General features: G+C 37.2%; 2 protein-coding genes across 4 annotated transcripts; both read left to right on the top strand.

Moving 5' to 3' along the window:
• Positions 1–836: 836 nt before the first annotated feature.
• Positions 837–11516, top strand: marveld2a (MARVEL domain containing 2a). Of its 3 annotated transcripts, XM_052116773.1 has the most exons (9): positions 837–980; positions 2776–2829; positions 2947–3068; positions 4743–5881; positions 7677–7712; positions 7842–7987; positions 8089–8260; positions 8671–8721; positions 10740–11516. In XM_052116773.1, the coding sequence occupies exons 4-9, from the start codon at positions 4793–4795 to the stop codon at positions 10857–10859; spliced, it is 1614 nt and encodes a 537-aa protein (XP_051972733.1). In that variant the 5' UTR covers positions 837–980; positions 2776–2829; positions 2947–3068; positions 4743–4792; the 3' UTR covers positions 10860–11516. The 3 variants fall into 3 exon arrangements, with proteins under 3 accessions (XP_051972733.1, XP_051972734.1, XP_051972735.1); XM_052116774.1 differs by lacking the exon at positions 2947–3068; XM_052116775.1 differs by lacking the exon at positions 2947–3068 and having other exon boundaries at positions 2776–2860.
• Positions 11517–12647: 1131 nt separating this feature from the next.
• On the top strand, positions 12648–25732 carry oclna (occludin a). The gene is made up of 9 exons (XM_052116777.1): positions 12648–12662; positions 13069–13131; positions 14304–14961; positions 16032–16199; positions 20683–20810; positions 23016–23198; positions 23304–23475; positions 23702–23743; positions 25008–25732. The coding sequence occupies exons 2-9, from the start codon at positions 13070–13072 to the stop codon at positions 25104–25106; spliced, it is 1512 nt and encodes a 503-aa protein (XP_051972737.1). The 5' UTR covers positions 12648–12662; position 13069; the 3' UTR covers positions 25107–25732.
• The last annotated feature ends 23 nt before the right edge of the window (positions 25733–25755 follow it).

Genomic DNA, 25755 nt, shown 5'->3' with positions numbered 1-25755 from the left:
TCCAGCAAATTGAGGAACTAAAGAAGCATATCTATAGGAAGAATCCACGAGAACATGATATATATCTAATTTAAATAGGGTTTTTTGTACAGGTGAAAACAAAGCTATTGACAGTCGAGATATTTCTCTGTGGTTCATTTGAGTAATAGTTTTCCAAAAAGTATTAGTTACTAAGACTTCAACTGATTAATTACATTAGAGTTGACTCTTGCTAATAATTACACAGTTAAAACAAGATTTTTTCCCCCAACAATAGACGCTGTGTAAGGCATGATTGCCAAATGCAGCATTTCTATGCCAATTTGCTGAAATGAAATGTAAAATATCAATCACAGAAATTTGGGTCAATAAAGATTATTTCAAAGTCACTTAAAAAAATATCCTTGCTTAAAGGGATATTTCACCCAAGCATGAAAATTATGTTATTATTTACTCACCCTCATGTTGTTCAAACCTGTATGAGCGGGTCATAAAAAGAGATGCTTGGCAGAATGACAGCCTCAGTCAATATTGTTTTTCAATGAATGGAAAAAAGTTTTATTTTGGGGTGAATTATCTCTTTTATTGCACAAAATAATTAAACATTTGTACTACTGTTCCTAGTTTGCATTATTGTTATCCTACTACTTTATTCAGTGTGTGTGGGGACTGGGCATGGTCATCAAAACACATCTACCTGACCATGATAAAGATCATGTAAATAAGGTCACCTGGAAGTGTCTGCAATATAATCATGACATATTAGTCACCAGTTTCAATCAATGCCGTCATAAACTTCAAAGTGTCTGTGGCAAGGAAAATAAGTTACAGATCAAACATTTTATCTCCCTCTTCAGGTAAAGTGTGCAGTGCAAGTCTCAGCTGACGTCACACTCAGGGATCGGCTGCGTCACGTGGTACGACTTTCCAAACCTGTGTGTGTTTTCCGAAGGAAATTTTTTTTTTAGAGAAACAACAAAACCCTTTTGATATTAGAAAAGGTAAGACCAAACCATCCTTAAAGTTTATTGTCTAAACCTTTCTTTTCTTCCTTTAACATATCCAAACTAAGCTACGTTTCTAAGGATCTATTCTTTGGCGTATTAATAATATATCCACATCTGTCTGTCAGTGCTTATGTCGTTTATTTCCCCTTATTAAACTTCGTTTTATTTGTCTTATATATGTCGTAAGTAAAGCAGAGATCTGAGTTTTGAAAGTGAATCTTCTCACTGTTTGGGATCATTTTAAAGATAAACTTTTTTTTGACCTGTTGAATCCGCTGTTTTTCTTCAGGAACGCATGTGTGTCTGCAGTGCAACATTGTTTCCGTTCTAAATGGAATGCGGGCTGACGTTCTGTGCAGAATGTAACAGTTTCAATGGCGCCAACACTTTTATGTTGTTCCGTTATGGCTGATCATATTATTTTAAGGAATGCAATGTAATAAGACGTTTAAAACGTCTCATGTACTATGGTGGTACCATGGTACTTTGATATATATATATATATTCGTATATATCATGATACTGTATTTGATCATATTCATGTACCATGGTATTTACATACCATGATACATGACATGTCTATAAACATGGTAGTACCATAGTACATATTTAAAATGGGATTACAAGAACATGTTACCATGTCAAATAGGCATGGTATTGCCATGGTAATATAGCAAAAAACATGGCATTTGCATGTCATTATGTAAAAAAAAAAAAAAACGTGGGATTACCATGGTATAGTCTAATGAAACATGGTATAATTACAGTATCATGTCCGAAAAAACAAAAACAAAAAACATGGTATTACCATGATATCATGTAAAAAGAAAAATTGTATAATTACAGTGTCATGTCCAAAAATAAAATGGTATTGCCATGGTATCATGTAAAAAGAAAAAACATGGTATTACCCTGGTATTATGTCTTAAGAAACATGGTATTATTACAGTATCATGTCCCAAAAAAAAATGGTATTACCATAATATCATTTAAAAAAATAATGGCATAACCATTGTGTCATGTCTAAAAAAACCACCACATAGCATTATCATTGTATGATGTAAAAAAACAAAAACCACGGAATTACTATGATATCATGTCCCCAAAACATGGCATTTACATGTCATTATGTAAAAAACAAAACACAAAAAACGTCGCATTATCATGGTATCATCTTTGAATAGACGTATTGTATAATTACAGTATAATTTCCAAAAAAACAACAACAATAAAAAACATGGTTTTACCTTAGTATCATGTCCCAAAGACATGCTATTACCATGGTATCATGTCTAAAGAAACATGTTATTATTATAGTATCATGTCCAATAAAAAAATTATATTACCATGGTGTCATGTCCGGAAACAAATCCCCTTAGCATTAGCATGGTATGATGTAAAAAACAAACAAACATGGCATTATCATGGTATTATGTATAAAGAAACATGGTATTATTACAGTATCATGTCCAAACGAATCATGACGTTACCATGGTGTCATGTCCGAAAAAAATAAAACATAGCAAAAACATGGCATTATCATGGTATTATGTCTAAAGAAACATGGTATTATTATACGATGATGTCCAAAAAACATAGTATTACCGTGGTACCATGACCAAAAAAACATTGTAATTCCACATATATTTTCACAAGTGTGATGTGGTGAAAAATACAGGATACATGTCATTTGGCTTGTCAGGCCATTTGATTTATTGATTGATTAATTCTTTTTTTAAGATTGTTTAATCTTAATTGTTTACATTTTTTTGTCTTGATATTGTTCCAGGCTTTGGATTCCCACATACTTAATGAAGTTTTATACACTGAACTCAAGGCCAATGTAAGTCTTGCTCAGTGACTGCTTGTGAAAGGTATCATTTAAAATGCATTTTCCCCCTTTGTTTTTTTCTCTAATTTGTAATACTTTTTTATACTGTTTCTCTTGTTGTTTCATTAGGTAAACTATGAATAAGGAAGAACGTAACATGGAGATGTTGTTTTCCATATTTTATGGTGTTGACGCTGAGATAATAGTTAAAGTCATATGATTACCCAATCAGATGTCTAGTGCTTGAACAGGCATGTTCATTTCTGCATTTTGTGGTTCTCTTGATTCTATCTGTGTCGTGAATGTTTGGGTTGCAGTCGTATGCTCTGTAGGTTTAGACACCCTTGCTATTGGACAGGTTACTGTTACAGTCGCTGCTGTGTTCAGGTTACAGAGTTGAACCGTCTGACCTGAGGAGCACCATTGTCCAAGCCACGTCTCTTATATATCTTCTACACAGAAAAGTTAATATAAACATTTATTGCCTGGCTGTCTGGAATACTTCATTTTGATTGGCCAATCACAGCATTTTATGGTCAAATTGTAGCGAATAATGACCGCTAAACTATATCCTACATAGCTATGCTAATTTAAGTTATTTCTCTTCTCATATAATAAAACAATTTTAACTCCAAAAACGGTCATTATCGCAAAACAAACCCCTTCGGGGTGATGGAAGGCCCCTCAGATATACATCAGGGTTTATTTTGTAATAATTAATGGCTGACTGTACATTATCCCTTATACATTGTACATACTGAATATATCATTTCATTGAGTGAGTTTTCTTATTAGACACTGTTGCTCCTCTGAGTTTAGTTTCTTGGTGTCCCGAGTGGTAGTTATTATTCATGAGGGCCTTTATCTGAACTCTTATCTGCTTTGGGGAAGGTGTTTTTTTTTTGTTGTTTTTTGCATGATCTCATAATGTCTTCTTCTTCACTGATTACAGTCATTTCGTGCAATGTAAGTTGAATTTTCCTAAAAAATCTGCAAGATCAGTAAAAGCCAATATGTCAGCAATAAACAAGCAGATAATATTGCATATTTTACTATAATTTCTGTCATATTTTGCATCTCTTTTAGTACACAATGACTATAAATGCTCTACAAAAGTGATTCTCAACTGGTTTTACTTCAGGACCCAGATTTTGTCTTGGACCTTAAGTAGCAACACAACACAGTACCAAAATTGGAATAAAAAGGTCTTTAACGTTTTGTATGTCATGGTTTTGACATGTTTTTCAACCTGCCCATGTTGGCATCTGTCTTTGGCTATCTGGCTAGCTTCAACCAATTGACGAATTAATTTGCACCAAAACACATTAGAGTTCGATTTTGATGCATCACCCATTGATGTCAAAAACTAAATCTATTGGAAGCGTATTCTCCTCCCTTTTAAAAGTTAATAAGCATATTTATTTCACTATCCTGACTAGGGATAGACCGATATATCGGCCTGACCAGTTTATCTGCTGATATTTGGCCACCGCGTTCGCTTGGCTGATTGACAAGAGTGTCAACTTTCACTCTGGTTTTAAATTTGTCTGTGGATAGTCAACACTTCTTTTTTGAGGAACTATTCCATAAAATAAGTGTTTTTTCACTTTAGAAATGTTGTGTACATCTGATTTGCTGTTGTTAAATTGTATTATGTTTATCTGCATATTTATCGGCCATCCTGCTCTCTAGATATTGGCATCGGCCATTGAAAAACTCAAATTTCGACCACTAATCCTGACTATACACAGTCAAGCATCTGCATTGTTTTATCCTAGATGTCCGTGACCCTATCAGAACAGTCCTGCGACCCATTTTTGGGTCATGACCCACCAGTTGAGAACCACTGCTCTACAAGAACTAAAACCAATGTTTAGATCTTTTGCATATCTTTTCTCAAATGTTTTTACATGATGTTCCACTAGGGATAATTGCATTAACCTGAGAAGACTCGACTGGACGTTGAGTCCAAAACATGCCCCACTACGACGATGTGCCGACGGGCTCGCTTCCGAGTCTACACAGCTTGAATTATCTGGCTTCTGAGCACTCTTTAAGCTCTGAACCTCTACCACCTCCTCCCCTACCAGACCAACCACCGGTGGGACCCGAATTTGACCCCAGTGGAAACGATTCCGCCATCGACATCAAACCCGTCCACCGTTTCATCCCAGACTCATTGAAGAACTTCTTCAGGTCCAGTAGTGGAAGCAGCAAGCTGAAATCCATGCTTGGCTCAAGCCACAAAAGCTCCACCACTGAGGGTGTCCGTTGCTCTCCACCCCACTCGCCAGTTCCTGGCTCTTACCGTGACCCATTCGGAGGCTCCGGGGGCAGTTATAACTCACGTAAAGAGCGCGAAGCCATACTGTTGGGCGATCTCGTAGAATCAGTCGATGGCCGCACGGTACGCACAGCTTTGACGTACAGTGAAAAAGTTGAGGAATACAATCAGCGTTACTCCTACATGAAGTCCTGGGCGGGACTTTTACGTATTCTGGGTTGCATCGAGCTGCTTTTGGGGGCGGCAATTTTTGCTTGCGTTTGCGCTTATATTCACAAAGACAATGAGTGGTACAACATGTTTGGATATTCGCAACCTGGCGGATTTTATGGAGGAGGTTATGGAAGTGGTTATGGAGGGGCTTATGGCAATGCAAATTACACCGGACCCAAGACGCCGTTCATCCTAGTGGTGGCTGGATTAGCGTGGTTAGTTACCATTATTATGTTAGTCTTGGGTATGACCATGTACTACCGAACTATCCTTTTGGACTCAAGTTGGTGGCCTTTAACAGAATTCTTCATAAATCTCGCTCTTGCTGTCCTATTTTTGGCGGCTGGTTCTGTTTACGTGAATGACACTTTACGAGGTGGACTTTGCTCTTATCAGGTATTCAATAATGGCATCAATGGCGCTTTCTGTCGCACTGAGGCCGGACAGACAGCAGCCATAATTTTCCTGTTTTTCACCATGATTGTCTACTTGATTGGAGCAATAGTGTGTTTGAAACTGTGGCGGCACGAGGCAGCTCGGCGATTCCGAGAACAACATGGGCATGTGGTGAGATGAATGATTTTTATCAACTTCAGTGTTATACTGCAAAAGTTTTTGTTAATTTATGTACCCATTTTTATAATACTTCTAATACTAATGTCTAAATTTGTTCTAAATGGAGACCAGTCAAAGGTTTGGATACAGCTACTCTTTTTATAGAGCGCAACAGTCTGGTTCCGGAAGTGAAATTTCCATAATTTCTTTTTTCCCATAGGCGAACTGTTTTTTAATGATAACTTACTGTATAAACATTTGAAGACAGATCTACCAGGAGACCTGAGGTTGTTAATCTCTGGTGTATGCTTCTGTTGAAGCCATCAGTTAGCTTTATTTCATAGATTATTCGTGGAATATCTGGAGAAGAACTACACTACCCATGACCCTGAGGGGGGAAACCCACCAATCAGAGAATCGCAGCCAACAGAGTGCGCCAAAAGAGCTTTGCAGTGACCGCTCATGCACAGTGGGTGATGCAATCGAGTCGCTCTCCTTACACTCTTAAAGGTGCTGTAAGTTGACAACAGGCTCACCGTCATTCCAAGAATGGGTTACTGAACTGGGGAAAGTGGTGGCTTATGAAAAAATGTATTACAGACTAACTGAAAAATGGATGTCTATATGAGAAATATATGAGAAAGGACATGACCTATTGGTGAGATGCAATATCAGAATGTAACTATTTTGATATTTTTGGGAGAGAGTTTGATATAATGTTTATGTATGTAAAATTATTAAAAAAAATGTTGGTTGAAAAAATTTAAATTATAAATCATAAAAAACAAATGTGCTGTAAGCAATTTTAGCCATTCTACTTCCACAAGACTGAGCTGTTGAATTAGCCACGCCCCTCTTTCCAAAACCCCGCCCTCCAAAGATACCAAATGAGCTTTTATTGCAGAAATGGTTGTTAAAAACAACAGCAGCAAAATAGCGCCCTCCGCTGACAACTGTTATGAACAACGTGGCATAAAAATGGCATTAAACCTCAATAATTCGCTGCAACTACTGAACAATACTATGAGAAAGCGCAAAATTATTGACAGGTCAAAAACGTCAGAGACCGCGGACACATTTTTATTTGCTGTTTACAAAGTCTACCACTGTCACAACGATCAGTGAGAATGATTTCATTATTATCTTTCAGGGAGTAGAAAATGTTTTGCATACCTTTCCATGAAAACATCACTTACAACACATTTAAACTACTTATATCTGACTTTTTGCTATATAATATTTATATACTTAGCTAAATGCTATATTGATCCCATACTTTTGTTCTTCATTTTTAATTCGATTACGTCATTCGCAGTGCTTCATCATGGGATTGCAGTTAATTCCCTCATTAAAGACAGTAAGAACACAGTTTTGCATCTTTGCCTTTTTTTTATTTTAACATACTTTTTGGCCTCAAAACAAAGTTTGTAATGTTGTGATTCACCTCAGAGCTGGTTGATTTCTTTTATGGCTTACAACTCTTTTATGAAGAATTTTATGAAATTCCTATGGAAAAAGTGAATAGGAAAAATACTTCCGGAACCAAGGTGGCTGAAAAAGTGGGCAGGTGTTGTTACACTCGATTAATAGTATTTTCTACATTTAGAATTGTATTAAATATGTAATTATGAAATATAAAATTCAAAAAACAAAACAAGAAACAGTAGAAATTTAAAAACATGGATTAAAGGGGAAACATATTTTTATCATAAATATAAGTTGATTCAAACTTTTGACTGGTAGTTGCTTGCAAAATTATATATATATATAAAATCAATAAATAAATCGGCACCACTTGTGATTACAGATGCACCCAAGAGAATCTCCTGCCGATGTGCATTTGGCAAGTTTTTTTATTTTTTTTCATGTTTCTCTATAATGTCGTGCGTGTTCTTTGGCCTGTAAGTACAATTTTTGACACAGGTCAACAGTATATTGCTTCTTATTTTGTATCCTTTCTTCACGCTAGCAGGTTGTTGATGGCTCGAGGGTCCCAGAGCATGTTTTAGCACCAGTACAGCACGCAGCCGCCACTGCTATCTCTAAGCCCAAAATCGTGAAAGGTCATATTCCAGCCGGACACGCCCCCAAACCTGTCATCATGCCGGACTACATTGCGTGAGTACCTGTTAAAAGGACTGACGGTTGCATACTGACATACCTCACAAAAGGGTATTTATTTTTTATTCCTTGGGTTTTGTTGTGGCTTTTCCCTGCAGTAAATATCCAGCTATTCGAACGGATGAGCAGCGTGACCAGTATAAAGCTGTGTTTAATGACCAATACTCTGAGTATAAAGAACTGCACGCTGAGGTTCAAGTGATTCTGAAGAAGTTCGATGAAATGGACGTCATTATGCGGAGTTTACCTCAAAACCCCACCAGTCAGATGGTATGCTAAAAAAAAAATATATTTTTATTTTTTATTTATTTAATGGGATATTCTGGGTTCAATACAAGAGAAACAGCTCAGTCGACAGCATTTGGCAAAACCACCAAAAAATATTTTGAATCGTCTCTTCTTTAATAAAGTTGTTAAATTGGCTATAATTGAACACAGAAAAGGTTATTAAGTGATTATATCACACTAAAATCATGTTAACACACATATTGTTTATGTCCATATTCATACAGCCTTTTATTCTTTGTTTTATTGTATTAAATAGTTTTCAAAGCTCTTGACATCTCTTCCCCCTTTGTGCGGAGGATTTGACTGCAGATTGTATATGTTTATTCAGAAGAATGATGTATTCCAGTTCATGTTGGATACGCTAATATAATGTCTCCTGTTGTGTCTCTTAGGAGCGAGACCGGATCAACAAAATTCATCAGGAGTATCAGAGGAAGAAGTTGGTTAGTTATTGATGTCTTATTTCCATTTGGTTGCATGCCTGCTGATAATAAAAAAGCAATGTTTGTTGTTTTTTAAGTTTGTACTATTTTTAAGCAACGTTTGCCTTCATTAGTTCATTTTAAAATATGCTGCACAGACCTACAGGGAATCTGTGGCAACAGAACTTTGCAACATTTCCACGGATTTCTGCAGAATTGGAACGCCTGTTATTTACCAATTTCTACACATGCCGCGTCTCTTTCATGTTTGTTTATTTAAAAATGTAGTTTGATTGATCACACTTTCAGAATGGGGTATTCTCTGCTCCGTTTTACACATTTGACCATGTTTAAATCTATTCCACAGTATTTTACAGATTTTCCCGGGCAAATCAGCACAGAAAATGCAAAGAAAGAAAAGTCTCAGATTCTCTCTACAGCCGTGGCCAAAAGTATTGTCAGTGACATAAATGTTGTGTTTCGCAAAGATTTCTGCTTCAGTTGTTGTGGTGTTGATTCACAATGGTTCTAGATTATTGTGCAGTGATCAGATGCATTTTAAATAATTGCAAAAAGCTTTATTGGCCAAAAAGTACAACTGCAGTGAAGAAGGCTTCAGGACGTCCCAGAGTGTCCAGCAGGCGCCAGGACCGTCTCCTCCTGAGGAGTCAGCTACAGAATCGTGTCACCACCAGTGCAGAGCTCAATATTGGCAGCAGGTTGGTGTGAGTGTATCTGCATGCACAGTGAGGCAGAGACTTTTGGACAATGGCCTGATGTCAAGAAGGGCTGCAAAAAAGCCACTTCTCTCCAAGAAAAGCATCAAGGACAGACTGAAATTCTGCTGGAAGTACAAGGATTGGACAGAAGACTGGTGCAAAGTTATTTCCTCTAATGAAGCCCCCTTCCGACTGTTTGGGACATCTGAAAATCGATAGTCCGGAGAAGAAAAGGTGAACGCTACCATGAGTCCTGTGTCGTGCCAACAGTGAAGCATCCCGAGACCATCCATGTGTGGGGTTGCTTTTCATCACAGGGAGTGGGCTCGCTCACAATCCTGCACAAAAACACTGCCATGAAGAAAGAATGGTATCAAAACGTCCTGCAAGAGCAACTTTTCCCAACGACCCAGGAGCAATTTGGTGATGATCCGTGCATTTTCCAGCATGATGGAGCACCATGTCACAAGGCAAAAGTGATAATGAAGTGGCTCGGAGATCATTACATTGACATTTTGGATCCGTGGCCAGGCAACTCCCCGGATCTTAATCCCATAGAGAACCTGTGGTCAGTCCTCAAAAGGCAAGTGGACAAGCAGAAGCCCACAAATTGTGATCAACTCCGAGCACTAATAAGGCAAGAATGGATCGCAATCAGTCAGGATTTGGCCCAGAAGCTGATATCCAGCATGCCAGAGTGAACTGCAGAGGTTATGAAGAGCAAGGGCCAACACTGTAAAATATTGAATCTTTGCATATATTGAGTGTTTTTGCCAATAAAAGCCTTTAAAACTTAGGAAATGCTTATCATTGTTTTCCAGTATACCATAGAAACATGTGAAAAAAATAATCTACAAATTCTGAAGCAGCAAACTTTGCAAAACACAATTTATGTCACTGCCAATACTTTTAGCCACGGCTGTGGGCCCGTACAGGCCTACAGGTTTTGTCTAGATGTTGCTGGCTGATTTATTAAGCTGAATGTGGAGAACAGCGAGTGGAGGAAAAAAGGAAGGAGGACGAGGAAGGGGGTGGAGGTTGTTTATTCTCTGAGTATCTATTGTGTCTTTTCATGGGCAGGAAACAGCCGTAGTCACCCAGATGCTCAGTGGCCCCTCTATAAAGACATTAAGCTATGATTTGAGAGATGAAAAAAATAGATTTGTAAACTTTTCTTTAACTGCATATTCAAATCACTAACCATAAGTATGAACAATAGTAATAATGATGCTTGCTTTAATTAGCGAACACAACTAAGACACACTGAGAAAGCTTAGATAATAATCTTATTTATGTGTTTATGTTGTTTTTATTTTTAAGGATCCTTCATTTCTGGAGAAGAAGGAAAGATGTGAGTATCTGAAGAACAAACTCTCGCACATCAAGCAAAGAATTCACGAGTACGACAAAGTCATGGGGTGGAATGACGGTTACGGGTGAAACAAGCAGCGCTAGATTCTAGCGGCAGAACCGCCTGTGATGGTCCTTCATTTTCATGAGATGTCTTGTTACATCTTCAGTGTCACGCATGAAGGGATGGTATTGCATATATTGCTAACAGTAACAGTAACGAAATGGGGGAACAACCAACCATGCATGCTCTTAATATACGCTCTCTGAGCCTTGACCAACGACTGAAAAATATTCGTTTTTATTTCTTATAAACTATATTTTCATATCGTTGTCTAAAAGTGCATCAATTGCCTTATGTTTAAAGAAACACTCTATGATTGTAAATTCAACTTGTGTTTAACTATAGTTTAAGTCCACTATGATTATCTGTTTATTTACTGAATTTATCTACTGCTGTATTGGAGTTGTATTTTATTATTTGAACAGCTAAACCTTTGAAAAAGCCTGTAGTTATTGACCATATATTTTCAGTGTTGTGAATGCATTTTAATGAGTTGATAAGTGATTTATACATTCAGTTTGTTGTGCTAATGCTATAAAGATTAAAAAGTCAGACCATTTCATGCTAATTTCTATGCAATCTTTTAATAATAAAAAAAAGAAATGTATTTCAGACTGCAGAGTGAAATTATCCTCATATGTAATATTTCAAGTCAGGTGATGATAGTGCAATAAATGCATAAAAAGTCAATAAAAATGTTGATTTATTTATCAGCTAAGAATGATAAACAATGACATTATAAATAATGAGGAATTGCACGATATTGCTTTAACACTTTATACACCTGTACAAACCTTTAGTGGTGGATTGAAAATATTTATGCCAAAAATGTATTTCACATTCTCACCATGTGGTTGCAAGAAGTTTTTACAGTAGCTTTTGTACTTTCTTGCTACCCATTTTCAAAGTAAATATTCGATTGAAATAATCCCCACAGATATGGCCAGGTAAATTTCACTACAATTTTTTTTACTTGCACGTGTGTGTGTTTGTTGTGCTTTTGTTTGTTAGATATTTGTCTCATCAATTACCAGACAATCTAACTAGTGTGCTGCCTACCTAGACAGGAAACAAAGGACATTATTCATAATTCTTTAAATATTTTTTGAGTAATAATGTATTGAATTATATATATATATATATATATATATATATATATATATATATATATATATATATATATATATATATATATATATATTTATTTATTTATTTATTTATTTATTTATTTATGTATTTTTTTTTAAATTAATTTTGGGCATCATATACCTAGTAAGCTTCCTGCCTAGACAGCATAGTGGGCATCATAAAGTTAGTGGGTTAAGTTAGCTAGGAATCTATGTAGGCTCTGCGTTGCTGACAGCGACACGCAGTGACAAAACTAGCTGGCGACTTCCGGCAACACGACCGACGGTGACCGTTGGCGACCGGATGTGGGCGTGTCTAGGGACGCGACAAAGTTGAGAAACTTTTAACTTTATTCAAATGAAGAGCGACTTTCGGGAGCGACAGCCAATACGAGAGAAAATAGTATAGCTCACGTGATCCTAATATTTTAATAAAATTAATTGTAAAGAAAAATGACTGTTTAGACAATACATACACACTAGTAGCGACCCAACCGCCAGCCACATGCGACAAATTAGCGGGCAGTGTGACCGCAGGTTAGGCAGCATAACCTTAGTGAGCTGCATTTTTCTCCATCAGCAGCATTGCTTATCTGGAACGAGTAAATAAAAGAAATGCCGCTTTGTGGGCGGGGTTTATTCATCTTAAGGGCAGGTTAGTCTCACCTGAGTGTCACATCGAGAGAACTCCTCCGCGAACAGGTGAGACTCAAACTACAATCATCACGCTCATCATTTATATACTTTAATCCACAACACACAAAATCCGAAGACTCTGATTTAATTATACAGTAATTAATGTCGAAAATGTGAGTTTTATCTGATAAACAATGACATCGCTTGAGGTGATTTAAATTTGGAGAAGTATTTCAAATCGCGAATCACTCAAAATCTATAATATGTTTACAGATATATTGTATTTCTGTTGGGAAATTGAAATATAACCTACATTTTTATATCGTGTTTGAGTTTCACAAACTAATATTGTCGTTTTAATCAGTGCAGTCGAAATTAAGATTGCTTGTTACATCGTTTAAAATATGGAATGTAGATTAAGTGCTTTTAGATTTATTTATTCTTTCAGATCTTTTGTATTTTCTCTTTACAGAATGTCTTCTAAGATGAATGGGAGTCCGCCGCCCTATGATTATGAACACACTGAATATGGATAGTGAGTATCGACTGTCACCTCACTGTGTTTCCTGAGTAAACGTTTTAGGGGGGTTGTAACCTTTTAAAAATATATTGAAATCGGTCTGATTAGGCCGAAATTGGAAGCTGATAATATGAGTGTTTTTTCAAAGCCAAGTGGACTAATCGCCTTTAACTGTAGAATAAAAAATATAGCACCATATAATCAGTATCGGCATGATTTGCATCCATAGATGGTGCAAATGCACCCACTGCATTTTATTCTACAGGTTTATAATATACTTAATTTTTTTTATAGAAGGGGTTGACTGTTAACCATTTTTTTTCTATGACAGTTTTCAAAGTAACTAATCTCTTGTACCGAGTATAAAAATAAAAACTTAAATTTAATAGAATTAGGGATGCTTTTGCACCATGTATTGGGGAAGTATGTATTTAAGTGTGTGTGTGTGTGTGTATATATATATATATATATATATATATATATATATATTATATACACACATGCATATATATAATATATATTTAAATAAATTTTTTACATTTGAAAGGTTTCAAAAGTACACAATATTTGTATTTATCTTTTGAACTTTACTTTAGAATTACTTGAAACTTAAAACTGCACTGTTCTTTATAGTTTGGACACTAATCATTTTTGTAATGGCCGATAAACAATTTAATTATCAGTTATCGGTATCTCCCAAAATGTATCGGCGCCTTGATATTTATAGTTTGGCCGACATAACATTTTGTTAAGGCCAAAAACCGATGTAATGGTCGATTTATTATTATTAATCTATAATGTTATGCTTTCTTTAAACAAAGTATGCTTAAAAAGCATACAAAAAAAAGTGAACTTTTAATTATCGGTATCTGCCAAAATGTATCGGTGTCCGCCATCTTTTCTACTGTACATTATCATGTCTGATCTTACTAGAAACTAAGAATATTTATATATTATATTTATAGTTTGGCCGATAATAATTTGTGTTATGGCTGATAACCAATATATAATGGTCGATGTATTATTATAAATCCTAATGTTCTATTTCTTTTTTTTTTTTAAACAAAATATGCATAACGCATGCAAACAAAAGTGAACAAAATTCATTATCCTGTCTGCCAAAATGTATTTGTGCTTCCCTAATACGATATGCGTTTCTAAAACCGTATTCGTTATTTTCTTCCCAGCAATGTTGCACCACAGCCTGCATACTCGATTTATCCCGATGATGAGTTCCAGCATTTCTACCGCTGGACGTCTCCACCGGGCATCATAAAAATCATGTGTGTGATCTCTATTATATGCTCTGTGGGCATCTTTGTGTGCGTTGCCTCCACTCTGGCCTGGGATACGGATGCAGGCGCTGCTGGGTTCGGCTCCTATGGAGGATCTTATGGAGGATCTTATGGAGGCTCCTATGGAAGCTCTTATGGAGGGGGCTACGGAGGAAGTGGCTATGGAATGGGTGGATACGGCGGGGGCTATGGATACGGTATCCTTGGCTCTCAAAATGACCCCAGGCAAGGCAAGGGCTTCATGATCGCCATTGCGATCATCACCTTCATCGCTCTCCTCATCATCTTCATCATGATCATTTCCCACCAGAAGCTGTCCAGAGGCAGGAAGTTCTACCTGGCTGTCATTATTATCAGTGCCGTTATGGCCTTTTTCATGTTGATCGCCACTTTTGTCTACCTGGTCACAGTGTACCCTATGGCCCAATCCTCCGGGTCTATGCAGTTTAATCAATTGTACAGCATGTGTGCAGCTTACCAGCAGCCTCAGATGTCAGGTGCGTTTGTGAACCAGTACCTGTATCACTACTGCGTTGTGGATCCACAGGAGGTGAGCACACTTGCCTGTGTGTGGTTTTACTCATCTCTTATTCTATCAGAGTTTGCCGTTGGCTTGATTCAAGGTGTTTTCCATTCAGAACTGATCATCCCTATGCCCTATTCCCTTAAGACTTTACCTTCCACTGTGAGAGCTTTGGAAGGCTGAATGGTGTGGGGCCATTCGTAACTCACTTTTAAGTAATTTATAAAGTAATTCTGTTTGAAACAACCCTAAAGCTTGGCTACCATGATTGTTCTTCCTTCGAAGAGCCCTGCGATTGAGTGTCATGACATGAAATTTGATTTATTCTGCTGACACCCTTAAGAGTGTTTTTAACTGTCAGTCCAGAATCAGTTTGTGTTTTTATTAAAAGTGGATCTTAAACATATAGGCTTTCAGTGTTTGTTATATTTTAATCTGGATTTCGCCATGAAAGTAGCCATTGAAATTGGCATGATGTTGAAAACAAGTTAGTGGCATAATTAAAATGACATTAAAGGTGCTGTAAGTGATTTTAGCCGTTCTATAATTCCCCCAAACTGCGCCGCTGAATTAGCCACGCCCCCTTTTTCCAAAACCCTGCACTCCAAAGATACCAAATGAGCTGTACTGAGACAAACACAAGCAGAAACTTTTCAGCTGTAAAACGGCGCCCCCAACTGACAACTGTTATGAGCAACATGGCATAAAAATGGCATTAAGCCTCAATAATTTGCTGCAACTTCAATTCTATGAGAAAGCGCAAAATGATTGACAGGTCGAAAGCGTCATTGTCTGAGGACACGTTTTTATTTGCGATTTAGAGAGTCTAGAGCTGTTACAGAGACAGGTGAGATATCTTAAAGACGTTTATTTCATTAATATCTTTCAGATAGTAGGAAAATGTTTTTTGCATACCTTTCCATGAACGCAATCTCTTGCAGCACCTTTAAGCGGTATTATGGCATTGCATGAAAAAGAGCTGAGTGAAAAATGATTTCAAACATTTCTTTTTGTATTACACATAAAAATGTAAGTCATACGGGTTGAAATGCAGTAAATGTTGACAATCTTCATTTGCTCTCTTTTTTCTCATTCAGGCAATCGCTCTTGTTTTGGGCTTCATCGTCACCGCGGCCCTCATCATCATTATGGCCTTTGCCATAAAGACCCGTCAACGGATCAATTATCACGGGAAAGACAACATCCTGTGGAGGCGTGTGAAAGAGATGGAAGACCCCAACTCGCCCCAGGATGTGGAGGATTGGGTGAGCATTTTTATTGCTCATAGATTCATCGCTCTGGAAATGTACAGATGCTACCAGCTATGTAATAACGGTGTTTCTCCTAAAAATTCCTTTGAAGCGGGACCACTTTATATATTGAGATTCAAGGTCTATCAAAATGGATTTTTATGTGACCGATTTTTGGCTGTCTGTCCCCCAGTCTGAATGATTTGGTTACATCATTGCTTGGGAGATTTAAGAGATCTCCTTTGTCCTTAAACTCATTGTGCATTGTGACTTAGTCCCGTTTCATACAGAAGGTCTATTCTTCACACCATGAAGTAAATGTCTGGTTAAACCTCTACACCTGTTGCCAAACAAGCAGTTCTCAGTCGATGTATCTTGACGTCTGGTTGTGACTATAGAAGAGCTGTGTTGTTTTCTGTCGCTGTAGGTGGTCAGACCCGTTTGACAGTGTTGTATGGGGGAGGCCAGCTCTCGTCGTTGGTTTCTAGGTGTGGTTTGTTGTGACAGTTTGTCATAAATGTGTATTGGCACATAAATGTGCAACTCTGGCAAGAGATCAGTAGGTTTGTGTTTTGTCAATACAGATACAAATAATTATTTATTTGATGTTTTAAGAGACATCATCTTTTCTTTAAAATTTTCTTTTTTATTATTATTATTTTTTTTTTTTTTATAAAAGGTCAAATTAAAATGTGATTGTCACACAATTTTAAACTTTTCCAAGCAAAGATAGATTTTTATTTTTGTTTTTATGTTTTTGTCTTTTATATTCTTTTTATGATGGCATTATTTGCTTAAGGCAGACTGGTTCAACCAGAAATGTGAATCTACGGTATGTAGGACAAATGTGGTTTTAAATGACATGCTCACTGTGTTTTGGGGGCTGTGCTTCATGTATAGTAACACAGCAATTCACATTAAAATATGTTGTAGTTCTTGGAAAATTGGCATGAGTAGATTTTGTGCAGGAGTCTTTTACAGAAGTGCTGCATGACATTTGTCGGCTACCTCACGATAGCAGCAAATAATCTATCAAACATCTGATGAATCCACCTCGGGCTTTGAGTTTGTACCAAAACATATGGATACTTGAGGAGTATTGAGAAGTGCAGTTCAGAAGTCGGAGACCAATGAAATGATTGTTTTTATCATTTTAATTTTTTGCATTATTCTAATTTAATAAGTTTTTAATTACAAATTATATCATCATTAGAGCTGTCAATCAATTAAAATATTTAACCAAATTAAAGATTAATTAGTCGAATAATTCCACAGATAATTAAAATACATCACATTTATATAATTTCTATATCGCTGAAAATAACCCCTCTGTGTTTTTTTCTATATACTCATCATGCATCTTACTTTCATTGTCGCGTCTTGCTAGTTTTCAGCATCTCTAGTCACGTGAGCTGTGCTTTGCACATGCTGTGTCAAGGTAAACATACAGTGCTGTGAAGTAGTATTTGCCCCCATCCTGATTTCTTCTGTGTTTGTGAATATCTCATACTAAATCTAACATAAAACAAAGGCAATCCAATACAAACTGGGCCTGTGTGAAGAAGTATTTGCACCCTTAGTTACTAAATCCCCAAATCTATGAAACTGCATTTATAATTGGGTTCATCTGGACTAGACACACCCAGACCTGATTACTTCCACCCATGTTCAACCAAATCAACATTTAAATACAACTGCTTCAGCAGCATGAAGGCACACTATGACAAGAAATTATGAGGAAAAAGGTGATTGAAATATATCATGTCTGGGAAGGGTTACAAAGCTATTTCAAAGGCTCTGGGACTCCAAAAAACCGCAGACAGAGACAGAGAGTCATTATCTCCAAATGGAGGACTTTTCACAGTAGTGAACCTTCCCAAAAGTGGCCGTCCTACCGAAATTCCTCCAAGAGCACAGCGACGACTCATCCAGGAAGTCAGACAAAAGCCAAGGACAACAAACTGCAGGCCTCTCACATCAATAAAGGTCACAGTTCATGACTCCACTATCAGAAAGACACTGGTCAATAATGGCATCCATGGAAGAGTGGCGAGGCGAAAACCACTGCTAACCCAGAAGAACATTAAGGCTTGTTGATTTTTGCCAAAACGCACCTTGATGATCCTCAAAGCTTTTGGGAGAATGTTCTGTGGACTTGAAAGTGGAACTGTTTGGAAGACGGGGGTCCCGTTACATCTGGCATAAATCAAACGCAGAATTCCACAAAAAGAACATCATACCTACGGTCAAGCACGGTGGTGGTAGTGTGATGGTGTGGGGATGCTTTGCTGCTTCAGGACGACTTGCAGTAATTGAGAGAAACATGAATTCTGCTCTTGACCAGTAAATCCTAAAGGAGAGCGTCTGGTCATCAGTCCAGAGTTGAAGCTCAAGCGCAACTGGATTGTGCACAAGACAATGATCCAAAGCACAGGAGTAAGTCCACCTCTGAATGGCTCAAAAGAAGCTAAATTAAAGTTTGGAGTGGCCTAGTCAAAGTCCTGACTTGTACCTGATTGAGATGCTGTGGCAGGACCTTAAACTGACAGTTCATGCTAGAAAACCCTCCAATGTTCTGAAATTATATCCACAGCGTTATGAAAGACTGATATCGGAAGCGTTTAGTTGCAGTTGTTGCTTCTAAAGGTGACGCAACCAGCTATTAAGTGTAACCGGGCAGTTCGTTTTTCATATGGGTGATATAGGTGTTTGATTGTGTGTGTGTGTGTGTGTGTGTGTGTGTGTGTGTGTGTGTGTGTGTGTGTGTGTGTGTGTGTGTGTGTGTGTGTGTGTGTGTGTGTGTGTGTGTGTGTGTGTGTGTGTGTGTGTGTGTGTGTGTGTGTGTAAACTCTTGTATGAAAAATAGAAGATATCAGGAAGGGGGCAAATACTGCTTCACATCACTGTAGTTTGAAACTTGATCCTTGCATTCTGTTACGCTCGGTCCAGCTGTCTTTCAGTATAAAAGTGTGTCTGTGGAAGCCTGTAGGGCTTGGTAAAAATATAGACTGTAACGTTATCGATTCTTAAATCCCAACATGGATCATTCACTCTGTGGCAACCGTCTATAATGCAAGTAAATTACTCACATGTGCAACCAGATCTCACGCTATGCGAATAAAAATGGCTATGATGCGCCGCTGGCTAGTAGATGTTACGATTTCTCTCACCAGTCATTTAGTATAGCAGAGAAGTTATTAGCACAGAGGTCTTTTCATGTCGTGTTGAGAGTAAAAGTTTGGTTTATCTCGTACAGAGTGTCCAAAGACGAGATCCATATGTGATTTGAATAATGTCTCTTTTTAATAACCTTTCTGGTTTTTGTACAGTCAGTTGTTTATTAAAAACAACAAAAGAGACAACATTGAATTATAATCACACATGGATGCACATATCTTCTCTTGTTATATGCGCTTACTGGCTGATGCCGGTAGTCTTAAAGAGACAGTACAGATTAAGCACATGTTCTACATATCAATGTTAATACAAATTATGCAAGTAAACAATAAAAATGTAACAAAAATATATATGCAACATAATACAGTATATGCAATTCCAAGACAATAGTTGATGGCATAGACTGAGTTTCATCAAATATATAATTTGTAAAATTAATATTTTTGAATTGTACCTAGAATTTGACAAAGAGCATTGTTTTTTTTTTCCTCTACTCTTTATTCCACAGCTTGCTATATATATATATATATTTTACATAGTGAATAGAGGTGTACACACCTCACACCTACAATTCACATAATCGCATGCAAAACCTGTTTTGTTTGTTTTTGTTCTAATTAAAAGTATACTAATCTCTTATATAATTAAGATAATTAGCTGAGAAAGGAATTCTTTTATATGCAAGCATAACAGAAATGTATGAATCGTGTGCTTGTGAATCAGAATCGATTTGGGAAATCCGTATCAATACCCAGCCCTAGTTGCCCGTACAGCTGGAGGCGCGCTGATTGCCCCCTACTGCCACAAATTCATACAAATGTCAAGATGGAACATCAAGTTTGAATTGTTCTGATGGTAGGACAATTCCTTATTTTGGGAGTTGTGTACAGATTGGGGGCATGTATGGGTAATTGTTTATCGAAAGAATTGTACTAAATTAACGCATTTAAACGACAGCCCTAATTATCATCATAAGAATTTGAGAGAAAAGGGAAATTGCCCATTTTGGAAGTTTATTTAAAACTTAATGATCATGTTATCCAGCATGATTTGAGACCGTTCCGATGAGCATCTTGTGTGCTTCAATGGATTGTACAAAGTTCTCATGTTCAATATCACTAATTTACTTGCATTTTGTTTAGTTGCAGAAAAAGTCCAGCATGTCCAATCTTTTTAATTTTAAATCAAAATATGATACTTTTGAGGTTTAAAAAAAACAGGCAAAATATATTCTATGTTAACTCTGACTTTGCACCCCACTATAGCTGTTGATTTAGTTTATCTGATGGTTTAAATGACTAGTTGTCATGTTCTCTCTCAGGTAAATGATGTCAATGGAGTTCCTGATCCACTGTTGTCTGACTATCCAGTGAAGTTCGGTGGCTCTAGAAGTTATCTAGACGACAACAGTACAAATTATGACAAACCTCCTCCCAGTGAAAGCCCTGTGTGAGTATAACCCTCATGCTGTGTTTTTATATGCTGTAAGAAAACATTTATTACAGTCACACTCTTTGCAAACCTTTTTTTGGTAGCCTATAAAAGTCTCTTCTGTAGCTTGAAGATGATCATATGCGAGCTTGTCAAGTGAATGCATTAAATATTCTTATAAGCTTCCTGAAAGAAACAAACTGAAACTGATTAGAGCGGCAAAACCGGTATTACAGAGATGTTAAATAAAGATTCATCAGATGAAATGTGAACAAGGAAGTTTTCACATTGTTTATTCATCACTTCCTTGTCCGACTGGGTTTCTCTCAGGGCTGCACCATTTTTTGAAAAAATGAAATGTGTGTACTTTGAGAGTATTAAGAGAGTTTAAAAACAATATTGATCTCCATATCTCGTTGTCGAGCTAAAATCGAGGTTACAGTGAGGCACTTATAATGGAAGTAAATGGGGACAATTTTGGGAGGGTTTAAAGGCATAAATGTGAAGCTTAAAATTGTATAAAAACACTTGAATTTGAGTTGGCACAACTTTTGCATTTCTCACCAATTTTTGGTAATGATCATTTTCACCCTGTAGAGCTGATCCTGGTGGTCAAATCAAGGTATTAGTAAAGTGTCTGTTCTTTATAGTGAGCAAGAATTTATGTCTTTTGCAAATATTTCAAACTTGGTTGCAATTTCTTCAATTACGCCATTTCAATCAAGACAAGGCCACAACCTAGCCGAGCCCCCTCTCTCTACCTTAAGGTTACACTTAACTATTAGAAAGGTAGGGGTCAAATATCTATATCAGGGGTGTCCACACTTTTTTTGTGTGATGATCTACTTTTAAATGACCATCTCAATAAGATCTACCAACTAAAAAAACCAGTTTTGTTTAAAAAAAAAAATGCTTGTTGGGACTACTGCTTTTATGACTACATTGAATTAATCTTCTAATTAATTAAAAAAATATATAATAATGTTCAATGTTGATATCATTCAGTTTTCAACACTAAACCCAAAACACCTACAGCACAATATAAACAATAGCCAGGGCATTTACCTTATTCTGATGACTTGCACTGAATTAAATCAGACAGTTTTGCATAATCCGAGCAGTAGCTGCTGGTAGCTAGCCTCAAACACTGCTCACTTCGCAATTTCACGCTCTAAGGGTTGTTAATCGATGGTTTATGCTTCTGTTGAAGCCATCAGTCCATGTTATTTTATCATCATTATTGAATAATACAAGAAAAATCCACCAATTGCAGCGAACAAAGTGCGGCAAAAGAGCTCTGCAGCGACCATGACGCTCTGCGAATGATTCAATCGGTGTCCCTACACTCTCAAACTACTTATCTATTTGTAAATATCTGAATATTTAGCCATAACATTTTAATACATTGTTTTTATACTTGTATCCAACAACTTTAAATCAATAGTTTGGCTGTGGCTCAGGTGGTAGAGCGGGTCGGCCACTAATCGCAGGGTTGGTGGATCGATTCCCGGCCCACATGACTCCACATGCCGAAGTGTCCTTGGGCAAGACACTGAACCCCAAGTTGCTCCCAATGGCAGGCTAGCACCTTGCATGCCAGCTCTGCCGCTATTGGTGTGTGAATGTGTGAATGAGTCACAGTGTAAAGCGTTTTGAATACCGCGAAGGTTAAAAAGGCACTATATAAGTGCAGACCATTTACAATGGAAGTGAATGGGGCCGAATTTTGGAGTGTTTAAAGGCATAAATGTGAAGCTTAAAATTGTTAACCCTAAAAACACTTGAATTAGAACTTGTGTATTATTTGAGCTGTACGGTTCAAAATTGTTGTTTTTGTGGGATTACAGGATTTACAGCGTACAGCAATTGTAAAATCATGTCAGCACACATTGTTTACATCTTGTGGCTATACTTTTGAGATGGTATTTTAACATTTAATAATTGGCCCCATTCACTTCCATTGTAAGTGTCTCACTGTAACAGATTTATTTAAGAAAATGAGGGACTAGTCTAATTAATTACAGGGCAAATGTGTTTCCATTGTACAGTGAAACTGGCAAGTAATTGTTACAAACCATTTTGACTATGGGTACATTTAGTAAGGGGTGTAAAAATGTATTTAAAAACCAAAAGAAATCAAATGTTTTGTTATTTCAAACAAGTGCAGTCTTCTGTGAACGTACACAACTTGAGTGTAATGGTGCTCGTGTTTGTGTTGTTCAGAGAGGTTCTTCGTGTACTCCCCGTTCGCAGTTCGGCTCCTCTAAGCAGTGCATCAGACATTACCAGCTCTGCAGGACGACCCAAGAGATTGCGCGCTAAACGACCACGACCTGCCGGCGGACCGGATTATGAGACGGACTACGGCTCCTCTGGAGATGAGCTGGACGATGAGGATTTCTACAGGTGGGTTCACTTGTGTGCAATAAACCAGAGTCAGCTCAACAATTAATTTTAAGGAGTAGACTAAATGTTTTTCTCGGTCCAATTAAGTCTTTTTGTTTTCAACAGTGAATTCCCTCCAATTGCTAATATTGATGAGCGAGTAGACTACAAGAGTCTGTTTGACAAAGACCATCAGGAGTACAAGAAGCTTCAGGCAGAACTGGACCAGGTCAACAAGCGTTTAGCTGAAGTGGACCGTGAACTCGATGACCTTCAGGAAGGCAGCCCACAGTTCCTGGTATGAAAAGTCATCCGGGTTTTAAAGGGGGGACGTGTCTTGTTTTTGTTCTCGCAGGACTGCTTGAGTTGGTGCTGAGTCGAGCATTTTCTCACCTGTTTGGTTTTGTTTGCCTTACAATGGCACATTTCTGTCCATCACGCTGTATTGTTTGAACATAATTATCATTAATGTGGAACACTACGTTTGACTCTTGTTGCTGACTTCAGTTATTCTCGTGTAACAGGATGCCATGGACGAGTACAACATGCTAAACGGCAAAAAGAGGGTAAGAATGGGCTGAATCCACGTTTTCTCACAGAAATGGACTACATTGAATGATGGTATCTTTAAAGTAATAAAACTTGCCATTTGCAATCCATTTAAGTGAAAACTCAGAAGTGAAACAGGATATTTAATGAGAAGGGAAAAGTAGGCCGGGACTTTGTTTTATCAATTGGGAATTGATTGTGTCATGAAAAATGGGCACTCGGTTAAAAAGCAAGAATTTCCATTTAAAAAGTCAGGAACCATGTGATTTTCATGACTTTTGTTTCTGTCAAAGGTTCTTGAACATGCGGACAGAACACCATATTTAAATACTCCTGACGGTGTTCCTGAACAAATGACTCTTTATGAGCCGGTTCTTTTGAATCTTCAGCACGACACAATCAGTGTAATTTGATTCCTGAACAAATGACTCTTATGAGCCGGTTCTTATGAATCTTCAGCACGAAACGAACAGCGCAATCAGTGTAATTTGATTCCTGAACAAATTACTCTTTATGAGCCGGTTCTTTTGAATCTTCAGCATGACACAATCAGTGTAATTTGATTCCTGAACAAATGACTCTTATGAGCCGGTTCTTATGAATCTTCAGCATGAAACAAACAGCGCAATCAGTGTAATTTGATTCCCGAACAAATGACTCTTTATGAGCCGGTTCTTTTGAATCTTCAGCATGACACAATCAGTGTAATTTGATTCCTGAACAAATGACTCTTATGAGCCGGTTCTTATGAATCTTCAGCATGAAACAAACAGCGCAATCAGTGTAATTTGATTCCCGAACAAATGACTCTTTATGAGCCGGTTTTTTTGAATCTTCAGCACGACACAGTGTAATTTGATTCCTGAACAAATGACTCTTATGAGCCGGTTCTTATGAATCTTCAGCATGAAACAAACAGCGCAATCAGTGTAATTTGATTCCGAACAAATGACTCTTTATGAGCCGTTTTTTTTTAATCTTCAGCACGACACAATCAGTGTAATTTGATTCCTGAACAAATGACTCTTATGAGCCAGTTCTTTTGAATCTTCAGCACGAAACAAACAGCGCAATCAGTGTAATTTCATTCCTGAACAAATGACTCCTATGAGCCGGTTCTTATGAATCTTCAGCACAAAACATATAGCGCAACTAGTGTAGTCTGATTCATGAGCAAATGACTCCTTTTATAGGACATATGTTTTTGCAATAACGTACATTTTGAATTCGTGTTCACTTTAATGGAAGAATAAAATGCAATTCTCACTAATGTCTCTGCAGAGTGGTGATTACCAGGTGAAAAAGAAGAGATGCAAATATCTGAAATCAAAACTGAGCCACATCAAAAAGATGGTGAGCGATTACGACCGGAGAACCTGAAGATCACAGACACAGAATCCTGTGTGAAGTTCCCATCATGGTAGGAAAAACAAAGACACTGGACAGTATTTAACAAACACCCGCAGGTATTGGTGTCTGTCCAGGTGCATCATCACAGTTAGTGGGCCGGGCTGTTGATTTATTCATGTAGATGTTCAAGGTACACAAGCTCATAATGCCGAATGCAATATTTTTTTTTTCCATAATGAACTGGCTTCAAAATCAGGGTTCAAACCGTATGTCTTTGTTTTGTAGTTAGTTTAAATGTTTGAGTAGCTGTTACATGTTCAGTTTTAAAGTAGATTGAACTAGAAGTTTCGAAACAACTGTTTGTTTTATAGATGTATTTTATTTAGCTATTCAAAAGTTTCTCAGAGGATGAAATAAATGTGCCATTTGATTTTACATGCTGGTGGTTTGGAACTCTTCATTCTTCACTAAACTGTGATCGGTAACCAGTTAAAGGTTACAAATACAAATTTGTCGTTTAAGTTGTATTTATACCTTTTTTTTTGTGTGAATGTTTTTACATGTCTGATGTGTAAATATCTAATTTAATGTGAACCTCATTTCTTGTTTTACTCTAATAAAACCATTATTAAAGCCATAATAAAAAAATAAAGAACACACCATTTTTGAAAGTGTTGTT

The sequence above is a fragment of the Xyrauchen texanus genome, chromosome 44 (genome assembly GCF_025860055.1).
Source record: "Xyrauchen texanus isolate HMW12.3.18 chromosome 44, RBS_HiC_50CHRs, whole genome shotgun sequence".
NCBI classification, from domain to species: domain Eukaryota; kingdom Metazoa; phylum Chordata; class Actinopteri; order Cypriniformes; family Catostomidae; genus Xyrauchen; species Xyrauchen texanus.
This window is presented reverse-complemented; position numbering and strand designations above follow the sequence as displayed.

Bases quoted from the DNA above. Each gene is read 5' to 3' on its own strand.
- marveld2a (XM_052116774.1), top strand. From the start codon at position 4,793: ATGCCCCACTACGACGATGTGCCGACGGGCTCGCTTCCGAGTCTACAC. The intron at 7,988-8,088 runs GTGAGTACCTGT...TTTTCCCTGCAG, and splicing joins ATCATGCCGGACTACATTGC to TAAATATCCAGCTATTCGAA. The intron at 8,722-10,739 runs GTTAGTTATTGA...TTTATTTTTAAG, and splicing joins AGTATCAGAGGAAGAAGTTG to GATCCTTCATTTCTGGAGAA.
- oclna (XM_052116777.1), top strand. From the start codon at position 13,070: ATGTCTTCTAAGATGAATGGGAGTCCGCCGCCCTATGATTATGAACAC. The intron at 14,962-16,031 runs GTGAGCACACTT...TTTCTCATTCAG, and splicing joins GCGTTGTGGATCCACAGGAG to GCAATCGCTCTTGTTTTGGG. The intron at 20,811-23,015 runs GTGAGTATAACC...TGTGTTGTTCAG, and splicing joins CCTCCCAGTGAAAGCCCTGT to AGAGGTTCTTCGTGTACTCC.